General features: G+C 42.1%; 1 protein-coding gene across 1 annotated transcript in view; it reads right to left on the bottom strand.

Annotated features, from left to right (window-relative positions):
• Nucleotides 1-20,922, bottom strand: part of SAMD12 (sterile alpha motif domain containing 12) — a 95,827-nt gene that overhangs the window by 39,981 nt on the left and 34,924 nt on the right. Inside the window, exon 4 of the mRNA XM_059836335.1 lies at nt 13,002-13,131. Coding sequence (XP_059692318.1) covers nt 13,002-13,131 — 130 coding nt within the window. The remainder of the gene's footprint in view (nt 1-13,001; nt 13,132-20,922) is intronic.

Below are 20,922 nucleotides of genomic sequence, written 5' to 3'. Positions count from 1 at the left end.
CAACAGTGCTTCACCCTGCCTAGCTTCTAGATAATGGGATCACACAGCCTAGTGACCGATCAGGGAACATGGTAAAGTAATAACGTAATCACTAACAGTTGGTGATGGTTCCAAAAACCTGTAGAAAAAGAACTTCCTAAGAAATAAAACCAGAGGGTAGAGCTTCAATATTTGGCAAAGTGTTAGAACCGTAAATAATCAATAGCCCTGTAAAGCAGCTAAAGAAAAAATAGTTGATAAAAAGCATGCTTCATCAAGAACATGTGAAGGGTGGCAAAACAAAAGAAGGTGGACAAAGGAAACAGGGTGAACATAAAAGGGGTATTTTCATAACATCTTCTCTTAGCTGTAGTAAGTCCACTAAATTCATCTGTTTGGAGGTATCCCTCACCCCTCCATTGATTACTTCCGCAATTTACTCTCTTACCTATGAATCCCACTTAAGTTGGATGCCTGAGTCACCTAAGATAGATAGGGTAAGCACCCAAAGGCTAAATCAGTAGCTCCTGAGCTTTTTGGCTCTGTCAGTGGATCACAATCAGTGTTCAGTTCTTCTTGCAGACACACTGTGCAGCCTTATCAGCAAACTAGGAAATATCACAAAGCTTTACAAAATGGTTTGAGAATTCCCAAAATAGGCTTTGCTAAGACATTTGATAGTTTTCCATATCTTACCTTAATTCACATTTTTAGCTCCCCTCTGAGTAAGAAACAGAAATTGATTTTGAAACTGGCTGCCACGGTGAGAGGTTCTGGGGGTGAGTTTTACACAATACTGATGTGAATCAGTGTTTTGTAGAGAATACAGTGGATCAGGTTTACAAAGACTGTACAACAAAGATGTTTTCAAGGAGAAGGGTAAAAGATGATACGATCTCTAGTTAGTAAAAGTTGACTAAAATAAACAGAACAAGATTAAATTAAAAATGCAAAAAACTCTTGTGTTAGAGGGAAGGAATAATCCAATTATCATTGTATGTAATTATGAAACATTAATTCCCCAACATCTGACAGCACTTGAGGAGTAAGTACTGAGGAGCAAGTAAACACTGCTTCAAATGAAGAGCAATATACCTTTTTCTCCTGTCACCTAAATACTCATGCTCTAAGGGTAGAGAAGAACTTATCTAAGCTAAGTTGACAGGGAATTTCAAATTTGAAGCTAGAGGAATTTCAAATCTGAAGCTAGAGGACAGGAATTATACTTTTCAGTCCAAAGATTATTTGGGTTCTATGTTATACATCAGGTAGGAGTAAAAGCTACAGCAAATCTGGCTACTATGGCTCTTACTGAATTCTTATATAGTGACAGAGTAAAGAAAAAGAGGCAGCTAGAGTACAATTCACTTCTGAGTATGCTGTTGAGCAATCGTTTATTGAAACCATGAGAGATCTTCCCAGGTAGTTACAAGTGGAGAAAGCATACCAAGGAAAAGCAACCAGACCCAAGAAATATCCAAAAAGACAGGAAACGGTGTAAAACATTCATCAGCTTCTTGCACAGCAGATCTCACAGCTGATAACGGAGCAGGAGCGTGGAAACTGTGCATTCTGAATTTAGTAGATATAGAAGCAATAACATTACTATGCCATTGGCAAGAAAGGCCAAAAATGCCTCAATCACCCTTCAGCAAGTTCCCTTTCCTACTAAACAGAACAGATGATAATATCACTTCTTCCACACAGGATTTTATGTAACAAATAATGGCATTAGACACTGCCCACTGGTTTGCGCACAAAAGAGAAGATAGCTCCACTTCATGACTAATTGACTTGATTTCTTCTTAGCATATAAGGCCTAGTTCTCCTATGCACAAGCAGCAAGTTGGTTTAGCACTGAAGACTTCCATGAAGTGTTCAAGTGCCTTATTGTCCCCTTCTCAACTGCAGACAAGCCTTCCTGGTCATACCAGATCTCTCATGAGCCATTACAGTTTTGCCTGCTGTTGTGGGATTTTGCTATATATTGCATGACCTATAATCTGACTGAAAAGCCAGACCCAGGAACCACTGCTGAGACATGAGAGAAGATTACTTTCATGCAAAATTTTCTTTATCGGTAAGAGGATGAATAATGAAAAAAAGATTTCCACTTTCCAACTATTTGGCTCATCCAACTTCTTTCAATTCTATGCTATATAAACACAGGGTTACATTAACATATTTCTGATATTATTTTCCATTGAAAAAGAACAGTTGCCACATATTATGCAAACAGGAGCCTTATCCCAATGCCCGTCACACTTTGATGTGTTCCACACGTTAAAAATTTGAGAGCAGCCAAGTATGAAACAGGGAAAACTCTTTAGTCCCTCACATTTTCCAACACAAGTATCACAGCTCCACAAAGAATGCTGCAAATAAGTCTGACCTTATCCAGGCAGCTCTCTCCAGGGTGAAGCAGTGATTTTATTTTAATTTTTAAAACCACAGATGGATGTAGACAGGATTGATCTGACAGCCCACCAACCAACATTGCGGTTAAGACCTCACAGAAAGAGCAGGGAAAAGTGGCATAAATAAGTGCGATGGGCAAGGCTGGCTTAAGCTTTGCACCGTGGAGAAGGGAAGGGCTTCACAGAGATGGCTGGAGATGGAAGTTGCTTCTACAACACCACTATAAGATGAACACTGCTTGGGAGGAGTGATCTATTGTGCCAAAGAGCACTGTCATATGCAAAACAAGGAAGATAACTAATATTTCATCAGAAATACCCTCCATTTGGACACAATTAAGGTTCTTTTGTTTCTACTAGAAAACTCTTTTCTTCTGTGAATAAACTAGATGCTTTCTGAGATACATGACAAGTGAGACATAAAGCTCAAAACTTGCTACAGGTTTGGGACCAAACAGAGAAAAATGTGGTAAGCAAAACTTTAATAATGCTTTAAAGGAGGCTAAAGTACTTCCTACAACACCTTGCCCTGACCCAGGACCTCCTTCACTTGGTACCAGTCCTACACCTGGTCATAAAAACCGTCCTCTACCAATAAAAAGCTAGAGGGTAGGTTGTGGCCAGTTTGTAAGAGACAATAAAACAATGTCTAATAAAATAAGCTAAGAAAAGGTGCCGGTTTGTGTAGTCTTCTGTACTGTAACTACAGCAGGACTTGCAAGAAGACTCTGGAGGGCCACGTGTCAGGTAACACAGATGGGGAAGCATTGGGGTGAACACCTGTTGAGGTCACCCTACAGAAGACCTCATTTTGTTTCTTACATCAGGCCTCACATAAGGTGTGCTGTGTCACTGGCACGAGAGATATTTTGGGTCAACGTGATACTCATCAATAATGGAATGATGAAGGATAACAAAGTCGGAATCACTTGCCAAGGGAGGGATCAGGAAGTGAGCAGAAGTTGTTCCAAATGAAATGGACCTGCTAACAGGAAGACTCAGCTGGCTCAAACACCGTCTTTTATACACATATCACAACACATTTAACATCACTGGTTTCTTTATCTCTGTTGTACAGATGCCAAAACATATACGGGGGAGGATGAACTCGATCAGGATGTCACAGCATGGAAAATAAAGCCACCTGGTTTTGGTCACCCTTTCTGCCCCAGAGGCAGGAATGAAACCCAGGCCTCTTGCGCTGCACTGCACATCTTTCATCCCCAAGTCACTGCACTGGTTGCAGCACAAAACCCAGCTGAGTTCCATGAAACAAGCACAAAACCCAGCTGAGTTCCATGAAACAAAGGGCATAATTAAACTAGGTATGTTCTAGAAATTGGAAAGATATCTGGCCACACTCACATAAGAAAAAGAAGCCCTTTCTCTGTATGGAGAGAGTAACTTAGACCCTGAGGATTCAGTGTGCTTCCTAAGAATATCAGAGTAACCTGAAACGGAGCCAAGATTTCTCCAAATTCCAGAGTAGTGTCTTAAACCACGAGACCATCCCTTCACCAACTTAAGCATTTCAGCTGATTTGATAAGCCCCTAACATTTGCAAAGATATTAGTGGAAAAAAAAATCAATTCAGATTTTAAAAGCAAGATTTTATAAGAATTGCATAAAAATATATGTCAATATAGCTGATTTAATGCAAGCATCTTTAGAGGTTATAGAATTAGCCAGATTTTAAGGCTATTTCAGCAGGTTTTCAGCAGCAGTTCATATTTCATTTTCTGAGGTGTTATTTGGTATTTAATGAATATTCATAAGTTCTGGTCCCTTCTAAAACTAAAAAGAGGTTTTCTTGAGTCCTGTTCCTTTCCTCCTTAAAAGTTTAACCTAAAAAGGCTTGAGTCCTTTCAAGTACCTCCTATCAAACTCCTTCACTTGGACCAAGGTACCTCTTGGGTATTACTTTGACAGAATGAGGTTTGTTTAATGATCATAGCATTAAAACATCATGCTCTGAAGACATGCATTAGCACACTGGGAAACGTGGCATAAAAACAAGAGGTGAAGCAGGGTTTCTTTCCTTCCTTCCTTCACATATCAATAAGCAGTTACTTAGAGATCTTCTTTATTACTTTGTCAATGGACCATTTTCCCCAAAATGGTTATTCCTTAGTCATTCTACGCCCAGTCTTGCTCCTGTTAATGCCAAGACATTGCAAAAATTAACTTCATTTGTTTCAATGGTACAGGATAAGACCGTCAAAGAACAACTCATCTCTCAAAACTCCCTAGTCATTTAAAAGTATTGCTGCCTGGCAAATTCAAAGCCACAAATGCACACCAAAAGCAAGGTCCATTTCTCAGGTTTGCCCCCTGGATTATACTGGTATAAAATGAGTGTAAAAAGCTGTCCAGTCAGAGACTTTTTATGTCCCCTCACACTGGTGTAAATGCCAACACCAGTTGTAGAGCCTCCAGTGACGTGGCCCTACCGTTACATTGCTTTCTTGGTTGTACAGGCCACTGTCATCTTTGTTCCTCCCTTTTTATTGTCTTATTTCTCCTACCAGTGCCAATTCCTATCAGGTGCCCGCCCTTACATCTTGCTCAGTATTAGTCCTTCAAATTCTTTCAGTTCTGGCTCTGGGTCCAACACGATGAAAATTACCTCTGACCTGTTGCTGAAAAAGTCAACTTAACCAAATGCTCCACTCCCTGCACTCAAGGACTTTGTGTATAAAAAAAAGTCTACCAATTTCTTATTAGACCTTTCCATGTTTAATTCTCCCTAACTGGCTGCAAAATGCATTTCACTGGTTCTGAGGTACTCAGTAAGCACTCAGCAAATCACAGGACCACAGAAGAATTCAGGTTGGAAGGGATCCCAGCAGATTTACAGCCCAACCTCCTGCTCAAAGCAGGGTCAGCTATAAGATCAGATCAGGTTTCTCAAGGTTTAATCTAGCTGGGGCTTGAAACCTTCCCAGGACCTTGCATCAGTACAAGTTGGGGGCTGGCCTGCTGGAGAGCAGCTCTGTGGAAAGGGACCTGGGAGTCCTGGGGGACACCAGGATGACCATGAGCCAGCAATGTGCCCTCGTGGCCAAGAAGGCCAATGGCAGCCTGGGGGCATCAAGAAGAGTGTGGCAAGCAGGTCGAGGGAGGTTATCCTCCCCCTCTACTCTGCCCTGGTGAGGCCGCATCTGGAGTAGTGTGTCCAGTTCTGGGCTCCCCGGTTCAAGAAGGACAGGGAACTGCTGGAGAGGGTACAGCAAAGGGCTACGAAGATGATTAGGGGACTGGAACATCTTTCTTATGAGGAAAGGCTGAGGGACTGGGGTCTTTTTAGTCTGGAGAAGAGAAGACTAAGGGGGGATCTTATTAGTGCTCATAAGTACTTAAGGGGTGGGCGCCAGGAGGATGGGGCCAGTCTTTTTTCAGTGGTGCCCAGTGACAGGACAAGAGGTAACGGGCACAAACTTGGTCATAGGAAGTTCCATCTAAACATGAGGAGGAACGTCTTTACTTTGAGGGTGGCAGAGCACTGGAACAGGCTGCCCAGAGAGGTTGTGGAGTCTCCTTCTCTGGAGATATTAAAAACTCTCCTGGACACATTCCTGTGCAACCTGCTCTAGATGAACCTGCTCTGGCTGGTGGGGGTTGGACTAGATGATCTCCAGAGGTCCCTTCCAACCCCTATCATCCTGTGATTCTGTGGCAGAGACTGCACAACCTCTAGGAGCAACCTGTTCCAATGCCCAACTGTCCTCATGGGGAAAAAGTTTCTCCTTATGTTCAGCCTCAGCGTCTTGTTTCAACTGAAGTCTGGTGTCTCTCATACATTGCTGTGAAGGGTCTGGCTCCATCTTTTTGATAACATCCTTCTGCATACTGGGGGCTGCTGCTAACCCCCCCCATCCCACCCCAGCAAGCTGTCTCTTCCCCAGGCTGAACAAGCTCAGCTCCCTCAATCCCCTGCTCACAGGGCAAGTGGTCCAGCCCTGAGCATCTTGGTGGCCCTCACCTGAACTTGCACTGGAGTACAAGTTCCAGCACTAGAGATCGAAGAACTGGAGTCTAAAAAGTGCAAAGCAAAGAGGAATAATGACTATTCTTGATCAGCTCGCTATGCTCCCATTAATATTGCCCTTGAGTCTGTTGGCATTCTTTGCTGCAAGGCACAACACTGGTTCATTTCATCTTCCTGACTATCAAGACCACAGGTTCTCATCACCAAAGCCGCTCCCCAACCAGCCAGCCCCAGGCTGAATGGGGTGCAAGGGGCTCAGCCTTCCCAGCTGCAGAACTTTGCATTTGTCCTTGTTGAATTTCATAAGGTTCCTGTTGACGCAGTCCTCCAGCCTATGTCGGGTCCCTATGCCTAGGTCCCTACGAATGGCAACCCTAGTCTTGAGTCTATTCACTGTTATCCCCAATTTGATGTCATCTGCAAATCTGATGAGAATATGCTCTGTCCCATGGCATCTTCAAGATCACTGTTAATAAGATGATCTTTTTTCTTACTAGGTAAATCACCAGATTAAGTATTTTTTTCTTATACATCTGCAGCTGCTATTTGTAAGGAGTAGTAGAAAGGTATAAAATCTCCACAAAGAAAAGGACGTTTGCAGCATGGATGAAGAATGAGCTCCTGGACAAACTCAAACACAAAAAGGAAGCCTAGAAAAGCAAGGACAAGTATCCTGGGAGGAATACAGAGAAATTGTCCAAGCAGCCAGGGATCAGTTTAGGAAAGCTAAAGCCCTGATAGAATTAAATCTGGCCAGGGACATCAAGGGCAACAAGAAAAGCTTCTATAGGTATGTTAGTGATAAAAGGAAAATTAGGAAAAGTGTGGGCCCTCTCCGGAAGGAAACAGGAGACCTGGTTACCCACAATATGGAGAAGGCTGAGGTACTCAATGACTTTTTTTGCCTCAGTCTTCACGGGCAAGTGCTCAAGCCACACCGCCCAAGTTGCAGAAGGCAAAGGCAGGGACTGGGAGAACGAAGAACCACCCACTATAGGAGAAGATCAGGTCTGAGACCACCTAAGGAACCTGAAAATGCACAGGTCCATGGGACCTGAGGAGATGCACCCGTGGGTCCTGAGGGAACTGGCGGATGAAGTTGCTAAGCCACTATCCATCATATTTGAGAAGTCGTGGCAGTCCAGTGAAGTTCCCACTGACTGGAAACAGGGAAACATAACCTCCATTTTTAAAAAGGGAAAAAAGGAAGACCTGGGGAACTACAGGCCAGTCAGTCTCACCTCTGTGCCTGGCAAGATCAAGGAGCAGATCCGTCAGGAAAATATGCTAAGGCACTTGGAAAACAGAGCAGTAATTGGTGACAGCCAGCATGGTTTCACTAAGGGCAAATAATGCCTGACAAATTTGGTGGCTTTCTGTGACGGGGTTACAGCGTTGGTGGATAAGGGAAGAGCAACTGACATCATCTACCTGGACTTGTGCAAAGCATTTGACACTGTCCCCCACGATATCCTTGTCTCCGAGTTGGAGACACATGGATTTGATGGATGGACCACTCTGTGGATAAGGAACTAGCTGGATGGTCGCTCTCAGAGTTGCGGTCAACAGCTCGATGTCCAAGTGGAGACCAGTGACAAGTGGCATTCCTCAAGCGTCAGTATTAGAACCAGCCCTGGTTAACATCTTTGTCGGCGATATGGACAGTGGAAAGTTTGCTGACAATACCAAGTTGTGTGGTGCAGTCAACACACTGGAGAGAAGGGATGCCATCCAGAGGGACCTTGACAACCTTCAGAGGTGGGCCCGTTCGAACCTCATGAAGATCAACAAGGCCATGTGCAAGGTCCTGCACCTGGGTCGGGGCAATCCCAAGCACAAATACAGCCTGGGCAGAGAATGGATTGAGAGCAGCCCTGAGGAGAACAACTTGGGAGTGTTGGTTGATGAGAAGCTCAACATGACATGGCAGTGCGCTCTTGCAGCCCAGAAAGCCAACTGTATGCTGGGCTGCATCAAAAGAAGTGTGACCAGCAGGTCAAGGGAGGCGATTCTCCCCCTCTACTCTGCTCTCATGAGACCCCACCTGGAGTACTGCATCCAGCTCTGGGGCCCCCAACACAAGAAGGACATGGACCTGTTGGAGCTGGTCCAGAGCAGGGCCACAAAGATGATCAGAGGGCTGGAGAACCTCTCCTATGAAGACAGGCTGAGAAAGTTGGAGTTGTTCAGCCTGGAGAAGAGAAGGCTCCGGGGAGACCTTATAGCAGTCTTCCAGTACCTGAAGGGGGCCTACAGGAAAGCTGGAGAGGGACTTTTTACAAGGGCTTGTAGTGATAGGACAAGGGGTAATGGATTTAAGTTGAAAGAGGGTAGATTTAGATTAGATATAAGGAAGCAATTCTTCACCATGAGGGTGGTGAGGCACTGGAAGAGGTTGCCCAGAGAAGCTGTGGATGACCCATCCCTGGAAGTGTTCAAGGCCAGGTTCGACGGGGCTTTGAGCAACCTGGTCTAGTGGAAGGTGTCCTTGGCCATGGCAGGGGAGTTGGAACTAGATGATTGTGCTGGTTTTGGCTGGGATAAAGTTAATTTTCTTCATAGTAGCTAGTGTGGGGCTGTGTTTTGGATTTGTGCTGGAAACAGTGTTGCTAATACAGGGATGTTTTTGTTATTGCCGAGCAGTGATTACACAGTGTCAAGGCCTTTTCTGCTTCTCACACCATCCCACCAGTGAGTAGGCTGGTTCTGACACAGCCGGGACAGCTGATCCCAACTGACCAAAGGGATATTCCCTATCATACGATGACATGCTCAGTATATAAACTAGGGGGAAAGCTGGCCGGGGAACCGCTGCTTGGGGACAGGCTGGGCAGCGGTCGGAGGGTGGTGAGCAATTGTTTTCATTTGCATCCCTTGCCTTTCTCAGCTTTTATTTTCCTTTTCATTACAATTTTTATCATTATTATTATTTTGTTTCATTTCATTTATTAAATTGTTCTTATCTCAACCCACGAGCTTTCTCACTTTTACTTCTCAATTCTCTCCCCCATCCCGCTGGGGCAGGGGGGAGTGAGCGAGCAGCTGTGTGGTGCCTAGTTGCCGGCTGAGGTTAAACCACGACAATGATCTTTAAGGTCCTTTCCAACCCAAACCATTCTATGCTTCTATGACATTTTGGGTTGCATTTTTGCCCTCAACTCAAACTGTAATCAGCAACTAACAGTCCCAAGTAAAATGCCACACTTTTTAACACCTATGGTCAACAACTGCTAGATACGCTTGCCCAAGACTATTTTCCTGGCTTATGACCATGCCTTAGATTTTATCTTCAAATAAAGTTTAAATATCCTTTTCACATCACTTTCTTCAAGTTCTTTTCCATCGTATTTTTCCATATCAAAGCAGCCTGTAAAGTCACTTTAATTCCTGAGAAATTTTTAACAATCACATCACTTTTCCATAGCCATATCTGGAAACAGTTACACTACCTTGGCTTAATCTTCACATTAGTTTCCATGCTCCTTTCATGCTGTACTTTTTTTTTTTGAGGCACAAATCCACTATTCTATGCCATTACTAGAGTTCAAATGATCGGAGACACAGGAACCAACAGCACTGGAAATATCCTCCCGAGTTATTTATTTCACTCATAATATTATCACAGTATACTTTTATAAAATCTGTACAAACATCGATTGTGTTTCTTCTTTTCTTTTTTTGTTTCTTCTCTACTTCTGAATTGATTTTCTTTCCTGCAGACTTACTTTCTAACACTCGTACTAATATTTTCCTTATACCTCTTTTGTGTGAAGAAAGAAAGATTGATCTTGATTCTTCTTTTTCATAGAGGTCTACAAAGTTTGAAGTTTTGCACATCTGCAATGAAACTACAAGGTTTCAATCTATGTTTATGTTGAAGTGAAAACAACTTTTTCTTCCTTTCAACTTCATCTCACAGTGCCTTAATTCTAAGAAGAGACAATATGATAAACCAGTACTAGAAAAATCTCAAGAATAGCTTCATTTTTTTCTGGTAGTGCTCTGGATGCAGTCAGCTCTGTACACATAGGTGGAGACACAGACTACATTCCTATGGACTGCATTCAACAGTTGATGACTTAGAGGAAACGAGCACAATGGTTATGTACTAAAATGCAACACTTACCAAACCAACACAAACCACCTCTCACATATATCATATATCAGTGATGATCTGGATGAGGGGATAGAGTGCTCCCTCAGCAAGTTTGCAGACGACACCAAGTTGGGAGGGAGTGTTGATCTGCTTGAGGGTAGGAAGGCTCTGCAGAGGGATCTGGACAGGCTGGATCGATGGGCTGAGGCCAACCGGATGAAGTTCAATAAGGCCAAGTGCCGGGTTCTGCACTTCGGCCACAACAACCCCAGGCAACGCTACAGGCTTGGGGATGAGTGGCTGGAAAGTTCCCCCGCAGAAAAGGACCTGGGGGTGTTGATTGACAGCCGGCTGAATATGAGCCAGCAGTGTGCCCAGGTGGCCAAGAAGGCCAACGGCATCCTGGCTTGCATCAGAAATGGTGTGGCCAGCAGGAGCAGGGAGGTGATCATGCCTCTGTACTCGGCTCTGGTGAGGCCGCACCTCGAATACTGTGTTCAGTTTTGGGCCCCTCACTACAAGAAGGACATTGAGGTGCTGGAGCGTGTCCAGAGAAGGGCGACGAAGCTGGTGAGGGGTCTGGAACACAAGTCTTATGAGGAGCGGCTGAGGGAGCTGGGGTTGTTTAGCCTGGAGAAGAGGAGGCTGAGGGGAGACCTTACCGCTCTCTACAACCACCTGAAAGGGGGTTGCAGAGAGGTGGGTGTTGGTCTCTTCTCCCAAGTGACTAGTGACAGGACAAGAGGAAATGGCCTCAAGTTGCACCAGGGGAGGTTCAGGCTGGATATTAGGAAAAAGTTCTTTACTGAGAGAGTGGTGAAACACTGGAACAGGCTGCCCAGGGAGGTGGTAGAGTCACCCTCCCTGGAGGTATTCAAGGAGCGTGTGGATGTGGCATTGTGGGATGTAGCTTGATGGACATGGTGCTGTGTGGTGTTGGGTGGGTTGTGGCTTGTTATTGTTGTTGTGTGGCGTGGGTTTTGTGTTTTTTTGTTTTTTTTTTTTTTTTTGTGGGTTTTTTGGTGGTGTGTTTTGTGTTTTTTGTTTTTTTTTTTTTTTTTTCCTCCAGGTTGGACTCGATGATCTTACAGGTCTTTTCCAACCGTATTGATTCTGTGTGTGATTCTGTGTGATTCTGTGTATGCATATTAATGGCTACACAGTAAACAAATATTGGTAGTTTAGTTTGCCATGTTTACAAGCATTCATCCATTATCAGAAAGGAAAGAAAAGCAACAGGAATCAATAGAAAATTTGAAACACCAGAAGTACACGTATACAAATGGACACTGGTTGAAACATGCATTAGTTAACACTACATTATTCTTAAGACTGAGATTTGTATGTGAAACTCAAATCTGTGCTTGATATTAAATGGCTGAATGCCAATTCCCAGTTTTGTATACCACCACTTCAGAGAACAAATTAGTGTTCCACATTAAACTTTTTACAGATTAATTACTGCCTGGGATATGAGTAAAAATGCTATTTAACTCCCAAGTTATATCTGTATTTATATTAATCCAGTTACTCTGCTAAACTGATGTCAGTTCAAAGTGGTCAGCTAAAATACCACTACAGCAAACTAAGTAGGAGTTAACAAGTCAAGCAGATCAACAAAATCAGTATCAACTTCTAAAGTAAATAGGAAAATAAAATACAATGATGCTTTTTAATATATTCTTCTAAGACAAGACACCAAGTGTTGAAGGTTTGAAGGTCCTGCGGGTATTTGGGGGACAAACCATGATAGAACAAACGAATGTTTTTTTAGACTAGGCAAGGAGAGTATGTGCAAGTGGGAAGCCCCCTATCCAATAAAGGAAAGACTGCAAGAAAGAATGATTGTTTCTACCCGAGCTACGCTTGGAACAGAAATCAGTTTCATTGACTGGAAATAATACTTTAGATTGATACTAGGAAAATACCAACTTTAAAGAGCATAAAATACTGGAATAGAGAGATGTAAAAATCTCCTTCATTGCAAATTTTTCAGCACAAAGTTAGACAAACATCTGTCAGAAATGAATTTGATGTATTGATCCTGCTTCAGCCCTAGGGAGGGGCTCAGTTGGGCTTGCTTCCCATCCTACATGTTAAGGACTTTAAGTTTAATTTAAAAAAAAAAAAAGGCAAAAAAGAATATGAACTTGAGGTAAAACACCTAAATGAAAAAACTGGTTTACAGTTTTCCTCATGGGCATTTCTTAATGTTTGGGTTTTTTTGTTTTGTTTTGTTTTTTACTTGGAATGAACAGGGTGTGGCCCCTACCCACATACAGACTGACTTCTTTCCTCATTATATCAACCCTGCATAATCTGAAATATATCTCTTAGAGAGCTGGGGAAATCACTTACCGCATCCTATGAAAGCTGGTATATTCCCCCTGCTCTAAACCTTGCAACTCTCTAGTCATACAACCAACAAAAAGCCCTCAGTGCCCAGTCACAATCTATTAACAACAAAGTAAAGCAATTTCCCACAATTTAAGTAAAATATTTCTGATAGTGCATACTTTACCAGTTATGTCATGCTGTTTGAATGACTCACTGTAGATTTGATACTGATTAGGGCAATGTTTCTTCAGCCATTTGCAGACATCCTGCTGGGTCCATAACGCCACAGGCTTGGTCAGCTTCACAGTCCCAGACTAGAAACACAGAATGAAGAAATGATGTTTAGTTCACACACAAGTTTCAGAAATATTAATCTGTGACGTCCATATATGATATTAAAATAATAAATGCAAGATAGGAGCTGCTCTGACTGGCAGATATCCAATAATCACCAGCACATTACACAAGACCCAGCTATTCAAATACATCATGCAGGAATCACACACGGTGAAAGGTTCTTTAACAATATTTTGCATTGTATACATGCTCCTTGCATCACAGAAACATACTGCACCATGTGTAACTTGAATAACAGTTTAAAGAGTACCCAACTCTGACTGCGCCCGAATGGCAATAGTTGCAGCCTTTGAAGCCTTCAAATTCACAAGAGGGATGTATGTTTGTGTCCCAATTGGATATAACCATGGAAGACCAGGAATATCCTCAGGCCAGGCATGTTCCTCAACTACAATTAGAAAAGATCTTACAACAAAGCAAGCAAGCTTAAAGACTGTTTCTGCTCGGGAAAAGAAGACTACACACCAATGGAGATAGAGCTGGTGATATCAGTTCATACCAGGCATTTCAGCTGATATCGTTCCTAGTTTGAGTGATGTTTACAAGCAGTTTTAGTTTTTCTGCTTCCTTTTTACCTTTAACTCTCCTATAATCACCGTCATGTGAAGTAAGTAGGACTCCTACTTAAAACAGTTGCTTCTTTAAAAATAAAAGACCACTGTTCAAAACTTGCCTGAAAATTCGGTTTTGTAAAGATTATCTGAACAAATAGATTAACAGTTTATACATAAAACATTAATAATTTAACTCAATTGCAATATCATATGTATAAAGTCATATTTCATTTAATCAAATAATTCACCTTTGCACATACACTGTTTCAACCATACAAAAATGCTGAGTTCTAGACGACCTGAACTGCAGGGATTTAAAGCCTCTTGTCAAAGTAGGCAAAACAACAAAAAAAAAGAAAATATATTCAAAGTGATTTCTTCTTTTTTTTTTATTTTGCAACACAGTCTGCCCAGGGCATTAAGAAAACCTTAAATAGATGGACGGTTATTACCAACAATCAATATTTAACATTGGGAATTGCTGGTGTAAGCAGGTGTGAACATAAATGTATCCATTTACTTCATGATTTTGTCAAAGAACAGAGTCTATGGAATAAAATCAAAGTATCTTTGTTCCTACGCCATGCATGTAGAATACCTGTCCTCCAGCTCCTTGGTGGTGTAGAAGGTTCAAGAGAATTCTTTCTGCACAAATTTGAGGTGAAGGAAGATGTTATCTCAACCATTCTTCTCCATTAGGACTCATGGCGGATTCTCTCAATATTGCCAGCCAGGGTTTATCCCAGCATTTATGCAGATGTACTTTGTCAGACAGACCTTTTCAAAGTTGTTTTGAAATTTTTCATTACTAGAAGCCCAAAGGACCAAAGCAGTTTTAAAGCTGGTGCTTTGCATCTCGTATTAAGTTCATAAAGTCCATCATGCAAAGATAGTAAGTTAGGGCCAGGGAATATGGCATAGCTAAAATTCCAACAGGCAAACATGTCTTGAATTTCTCATGTCCAGTTTTCCCTATCTCTTTTTCATTGCCTGGGTAGAAGTTAAATAAACAGCAGGAAAATTATAGTTGAATATATAATCCAATGCATATCCGTTAGCTCAGCCTTTTTTGCTTTGAACAAAAATACACTCACCAGAAACGTGAATCCTGTTTCAAACACACGAAGAGGCACCATCCACATTTAGAGGTATCACAATAATTCACAAAACCACCCCAAATAATTGATTCTCAGCTTTTGCTGCCACCCAGCAGCCTGCAGCAGGTAGAAGCCTGACTGACAGACTTGGCATGCACAAAAAAAGAAACTTTCAGAGGTGTTGACAGTGCACTATAACAAGGACAGCGCTTGCTCTACCACTATCCTTTCCGAGAAGCACGTTAGTCTTCTGCACATACACAAACCCGCTCCGGACACCATAAGGTCTGGAGAACTCTCCCTCAGCAAGTTTGCAGATGACACCAAGTTGGGAGGGAGTGTTGATCTGCTTGAGGGTAGGAAGGCTCTGCAGAGGGATCTGGACAGGCTGGATGGATGGGCTGAGGCCAACCGGATGAAGTTCAATAAGGCCAAGTGCCGGGTTCTACACTTCGGCCACAACAACCCCAGGCAACGCTACAGGCTTGGGGACGAGTGGCTGGAAAGTTCCCCTGCAGAAAAGGACCTGGGGGTGTTGATTGACAGCCGGCTGAATATGAGCCAGCAGTGTGCCCAGGTGGCCAAGAAGGCCAACGCCATCCTGGCCTGTATCAGAAATAGTGTGGCCAGCAGGAGCAGGGAGGTGATCATGCCTCTGTACTCGGCTCTGGTGAGGCCGCACCTCGAATACTGTGTTCAGTTTTGGGCCCCTCACTACAAGAAGGACATTGAGGTGCTGGAGCGTGTCCAGAGAAGGGCGACGAAGCTGGTGAGGGGTCTGGAACACAAGTCTTATGAGGAGCGGCTGAGGGAGCTGGGGTTGTTTAGCCTGGAGAAGAGGAGGCTGAGGGGAGACCTTATCGCTCTCTACAACTACCTGAAAGGGGGTTGCAGAGAGGTGGGTGTTGGTCTCTTCTCCCAAGTGACTAGTGACAGGACTAGAGGAAATGGCCTCAAGTTGCGACAGGGGAGGTTCAGGCTAGACATTAGGAAAAAGTTCTTTACTGAGAGAGTAGTGAAACATTGGAATAGGCTGCCCAGGGAGGTGGTAGAGTCACCCTCCCTGGAGGTATTCAAGGAGCGTGTGGATGTGGCATTGTCGGATGTAGCTTGATGGACATGGTGCTGTGTGGTGTTGGGTGGGTTGTGGCTTGTTATTGTTGTTGTGTGGCGTGGGTTTTGTGGGGTTTTTTTTTTGTGGGTTTTTTGATGTTGTGTGTGTTTTTTTTTTTTTTTTTTCCACAGGTTGGACTCGATGATCTTACAGGTCTTTTCCAACCGTACTGATTCTGTGATTCTGAGAAGGGGCAACCTCTGTAGGGAGAGCAAGTGTCCTGTAACTGTTCCTCATGCAACTAGGAAGATCAAAGGCTCCTCTTTGAACTTCTCTAACCTACTTGTTACTGCTATTTGAGTCAAAGAATAAACTGAATTTCAATGAAGAGCCCTATATTATGATACCAGTTAGCTGATTTTTATTACACGTATATATAAATGTGTGTCCTTCACAAATACATCAAAGAAAAAACCAAGTCAAAATAGCCATAACACAAGCACTCTCTCTGATTCCATTGAAATCCCCGAAGAACAGGGTCAAGACTTCAACATGTATCTTTAGATGAGTTACTGCTTAAATTTAAAGATATCTCTTGCACACTGGAATTTTTGAAGACTAGGGGAAAGACTGTCATACAATATACAGATCCCTCCACAGCAAACACACATGATGATTTTTACTGTCCAGTGTTCAGAATTATGATTGAAACATGTTGGACTGCAGTTCTATGTTTAAGTCAAAAGAGGACATTTTTACATTTACACCATGAAGTGTTATGTTTACTTTTTTAACTCATAGGGACTTGATGAGTTAGAGGAATATAGGGTTTTTAAAGCAATGGTTATAAAAAGTATATTGTTGTAGCTTTCATTTTTGGAACATCATACCCAGAGTATTGTTCAGCCAGATGCTCTAAATGAAAGGCTATTAAAAAATATGCTTCCCTCCCAGAAAATTAATTTGCTAGTTTCTTCCCTGCTCTAAAGCTAGTTCTTATACTAAAAAAAATTCCCAGTAAATCAAGGAAAATCACCCTTACCATAAGCATACCTACCAAACGAGTCCCCTGCCACTAACTATATATAGACTACCTAGACAGGTGGAAAACATAGTATGTTTTACTTTATTTCTGTTTATCAGCTCAGTCAAACAATAGGTCCAAACTGATTAAAATAAAATAATATATATAAAAAAATATATATCTTTGGTCCAGCCTTCCCTTTCATTTTCCTGACATAAACTCATTCTAAGATCACCCTTTGCTGGCAACACTTTAATAGTTTTAATCCTGCCAAATGCTATGCCAACTCATGTGCCAGATATAGAGCTAATGAGAATAAAAGTCTTCAATATTCTCATCTTTTCTTGTATATTTGAAGGAAAACCTGTTTCTTCATGACTGTGTGTCAAACTCTTTCTTCTAAATTGCCTAACCCCAGTTTTTGTTATGTGTATCTCAAACTATAAAAATGACTCCCAAGAAAAAAAAAAATAGCATATTTAATGTATGACATAATTGCACGCTCTCTTTGTTCCATGATGCAGAAAAGGCAATACTTAAAATCATCGACTCAAGAATAAATAAATAAACAAATCAAATTTGCAGCCTGCATACTACTAGAGAGTGTATTTCAGTGTTCAGAATAGCATTAGCAACCAAGCCCTGCTCTTCCTAAGCAATGACATACAAGTTATCTCTTCAGCCTTCCAGGTGCAGTTTACCAAGCCTGCCAATTCTGAAGGTCAATTTAGTCACCAGAATTTCTTTGTCTTTATTTATTGTAATTTACTCCAGAAAAGAAAGAAAGGCTTCTGTATTTTTGAGTGATGCAGGATTCAATCTCATTATTAAAAATACTTTTCATACTCTGAGCCAAGTTATTTAAAAGAGCTTCTCCAACCCAAACATTTTGTGCATTTACAAATCTGCTCAGATTACAAAATCCAGGGATTGTGGAGATCGGGGTCCTCAGTCAAACAGGGCTGCAAGTCTGCTGGAAGAATGCTGCCTGATACCATTTGTAGCATCCAATTTGCCAACACACTGATCCTGACATATAAGCAAAGTCAATGCATATTTACATTCAAATTTATCCAAAGTCAGACCCTACAGTTTCTGCCTAAGAAAATGCTTGTATGAAACACAGATGGATAAAAGAGGTGCTGCTCAAATCATTAAGGCAGATTCTGCTCCAACACACACCACAAGATACTCTGCTCTGGAGTTTACAATTTAATTAGAAAAAGACAACGCAGGACCAATTTTGTTATAGCTGTGTTGGTCAAAGGACATAAGCAAGGCATGGCTGCAAGGAGAAACACCATCATTTAATTAGATCAGCAGTGTGGAGCTCTGCCAGCTGTGTTTCAGACATGAAGAAATCTTCACATGGAGTAGACGTGGAGTACAACTGCTCAATATTGAACCATTACGTTAACCCAGTTAGGCAGTTCAAGAGAAAAGGGGGCTGATAGCTATGAGGGGAGGTATGGGAAGAGCAAAGGAAAGAAGTAATAAGATCACTGCCACCTAGTAGGGACAGAGAGAGCGAGATGGGTGGCTGTCACCCCCAGAATAATGCAGAGTCAGCTGAGGCAGGAAACATTAAAATGTGTCAGAAAACCATTGATGTGTCTGTGATCAGAGAGAGAGAGACTGGGAGGAAAGAAATGGGATCACTTCATGCGTGGTGGTGAGAAGGAAGTATTTTTTAAATCAAAACATAAGGTCTTCTGCAAGCAAACTATAAAGGACCAATGATATATTTAAAAATTAGAAAAATAAGATTTTATGTGTATCTGATATAGGTACATATAGCAGAGAACTTAAACTACACAGCCCCAAAAGCTACCTAAAGCTATCAAATCTTTCAGGCTGCTCTGGAAGCAAGACTAACAGCATCATCTTCATTGTTTATGACAAGAAGCAGCAGGAGCAGCAATGTCCAGTAAGAATTTCAAAAGCATGATTTTTTTTTTTTTTAAACATGCTTGGGTTATATTTCTAAAGCTGAGAAAATAAGAATCTTTTTCATATATTTTGAATTACTTCTCCAACATTAAACTGCCTATATAGAATTCATAATCAATGACTAACATAAAAGCCAGTTTCAGTTTGGAAAGAACAGAAGAAATGAGCCAGGCTTGTGAATGAGTTTTTATATGATATTTTAAAATATTGAAGAATCGGGAAAGGACACATTTTGGTTCAGAAATACACTTTCTCAGATAGTCATACTTACAGATTTTTCCAGCAAAGACTGAAGAAAATTACAGTAATAAGCAGACACCCCATAAAACCACTGAAATCTCCATTGTGTTGGGTTCCCATCTGTGTTACTGAGAATTTTAATACTAAGAAGAGATGAAAATGACAAGCCAAAGGAAAAGTGTTTATTTTAAAAAAATATTTAAAAAACAAGGAAAATACTGTAAGACACCTTCCCTTGTATGTTGATAAAAGTGAATGTTTAAAGCTTTAATTGGATCAGAAATTCAAACAGTCACATTCTAATTTATTACTTAAGTCACCGTGAACATCAAAAAAATCAGTATGGCAGATAAAATGTATTTTCTAAAATATCATTTCAATTTAGTTAAAGCACACTTTAAAGGCCAACTTTGCACCAACTTTGGTTTAGCCAAGACATAAACCCTAATGCCACCCAGGAAGGATTAAAACAGAGACACTACAGCAGCTATCGTGCAAGTTATACACCTATGACTGATCAACACACAATGTCCACTTTGAATGAAAACTAGAGAGACATGGGAGACCTACCAAGGCTCCCAAATTGTGCTGGAAGCATGGTCAGCTAGCGCCTTGCATTCCCTGAGCTGGTTTATTAAGATAAGCAACTCAGTGCAGCCAGTTCACTGTGTCTTGCAGGAGCACAAATGAAGTCCAGACAAGGTACCTGAGGCCCCAGGAGAACCATGTCCTCACTGACTCCAAGCTAGTTCAAACACCTGAAGACCAAGGAGAGACACAAACCTGACGTACAGAGAGATCACTACCCCCTCGATCCAGCCGCTGAGCAGATGGGATCGGTCCTCTGACATCATGGGGGAGAGAGGAGGGAGCAGAGTTAAAGAGGGAGATAAGGACACCCGAGAGCACCCGAGCAGCACTCTGAGCACAAGGTGAACAGGACCGGGTCAGCTGTCTCCAGGAAGGACCAGGCAGGGGAACGACCGGAGACTGGCAGGGAAGCCATGGAAGGTGAAAGAGAAGTGGAAAAGGTCCTGTAAAGTAGATTTGCTATTTCTATCCTCCCACTTTCTGGAGGATAAGGAGAGGAACAAATGCCACTTCTACAAGGGCCTCCCTCCTATATTAGCAGCAGTGGTCCACAGCCTCCCACCTCTCTCACTCATAGTTTCTCTTCACCTTTTTGCAACCCCAAGGGCCAAGTCAGCCACTGGCTTCTTTTTGTTGCCCCCAGCAGACTGCTGTAAATTGCTGTCCTTACCAAGAGACTGCTCTGGCAGTGCTTAAAGCCAGCTTTGCACAAGCAGAAACTTCTATCCCAGGGTCCCAAATCAGTGTAGCATCACTACTTGGTCAAAAACCAATGAACGAAGAAGGAGGTTTTACCTGGCTTTCAAGCAAGACCAGGATTGACCCAATCCAGTACCTTCTGCACCAGTGCCACAAGCTTAAGTGTACTACAAACAGACTGCAAAGGGGGGGAAAAGGAAACAAATTATGAAAAATAATGAGATTGATCTGGAAAGTAAGAAGTTGTTAGAGGGAGTTAACTCCTTAAGGCTGTCACAAGTATAACCATCAACAGGAAAGGATAAAGTATCACTGAGCATTATCCTGATTGGGATAAAGACAGTATCAAAACAACAAGCAAGCATAAATAAGGTGACACATCTCCCGTGAGAGTACTCTCTTTCAATGAGATATCGCACTCTGAAAGCAAGAATCATGACTGGCAGATGCCGGTGTTGATATAAACAGCAGTGGCATTATCAGCAAACTGTAAAGAACTGAAATGTCAGGACAAGAAAGGAGAAGACAGAGGACTCCTC

Source organism: Gavia stellata, chromosome 3 (genome assembly GCF_030936135.1).
Source record: "Gavia stellata isolate bGavSte3 chromosome 3, bGavSte3.hap2, whole genome shotgun sequence".
Classification (NCBI taxonomy): domain Eukaryota; kingdom Metazoa; phylum Chordata; class Aves; order Gaviiformes; family Gaviidae; genus Gavia; species Gavia stellata.
The sequence above is the reverse complement of the archived record's forward strand: the minus strand, read 5'-3'. Positions and strand labels throughout refer to the sequence as shown.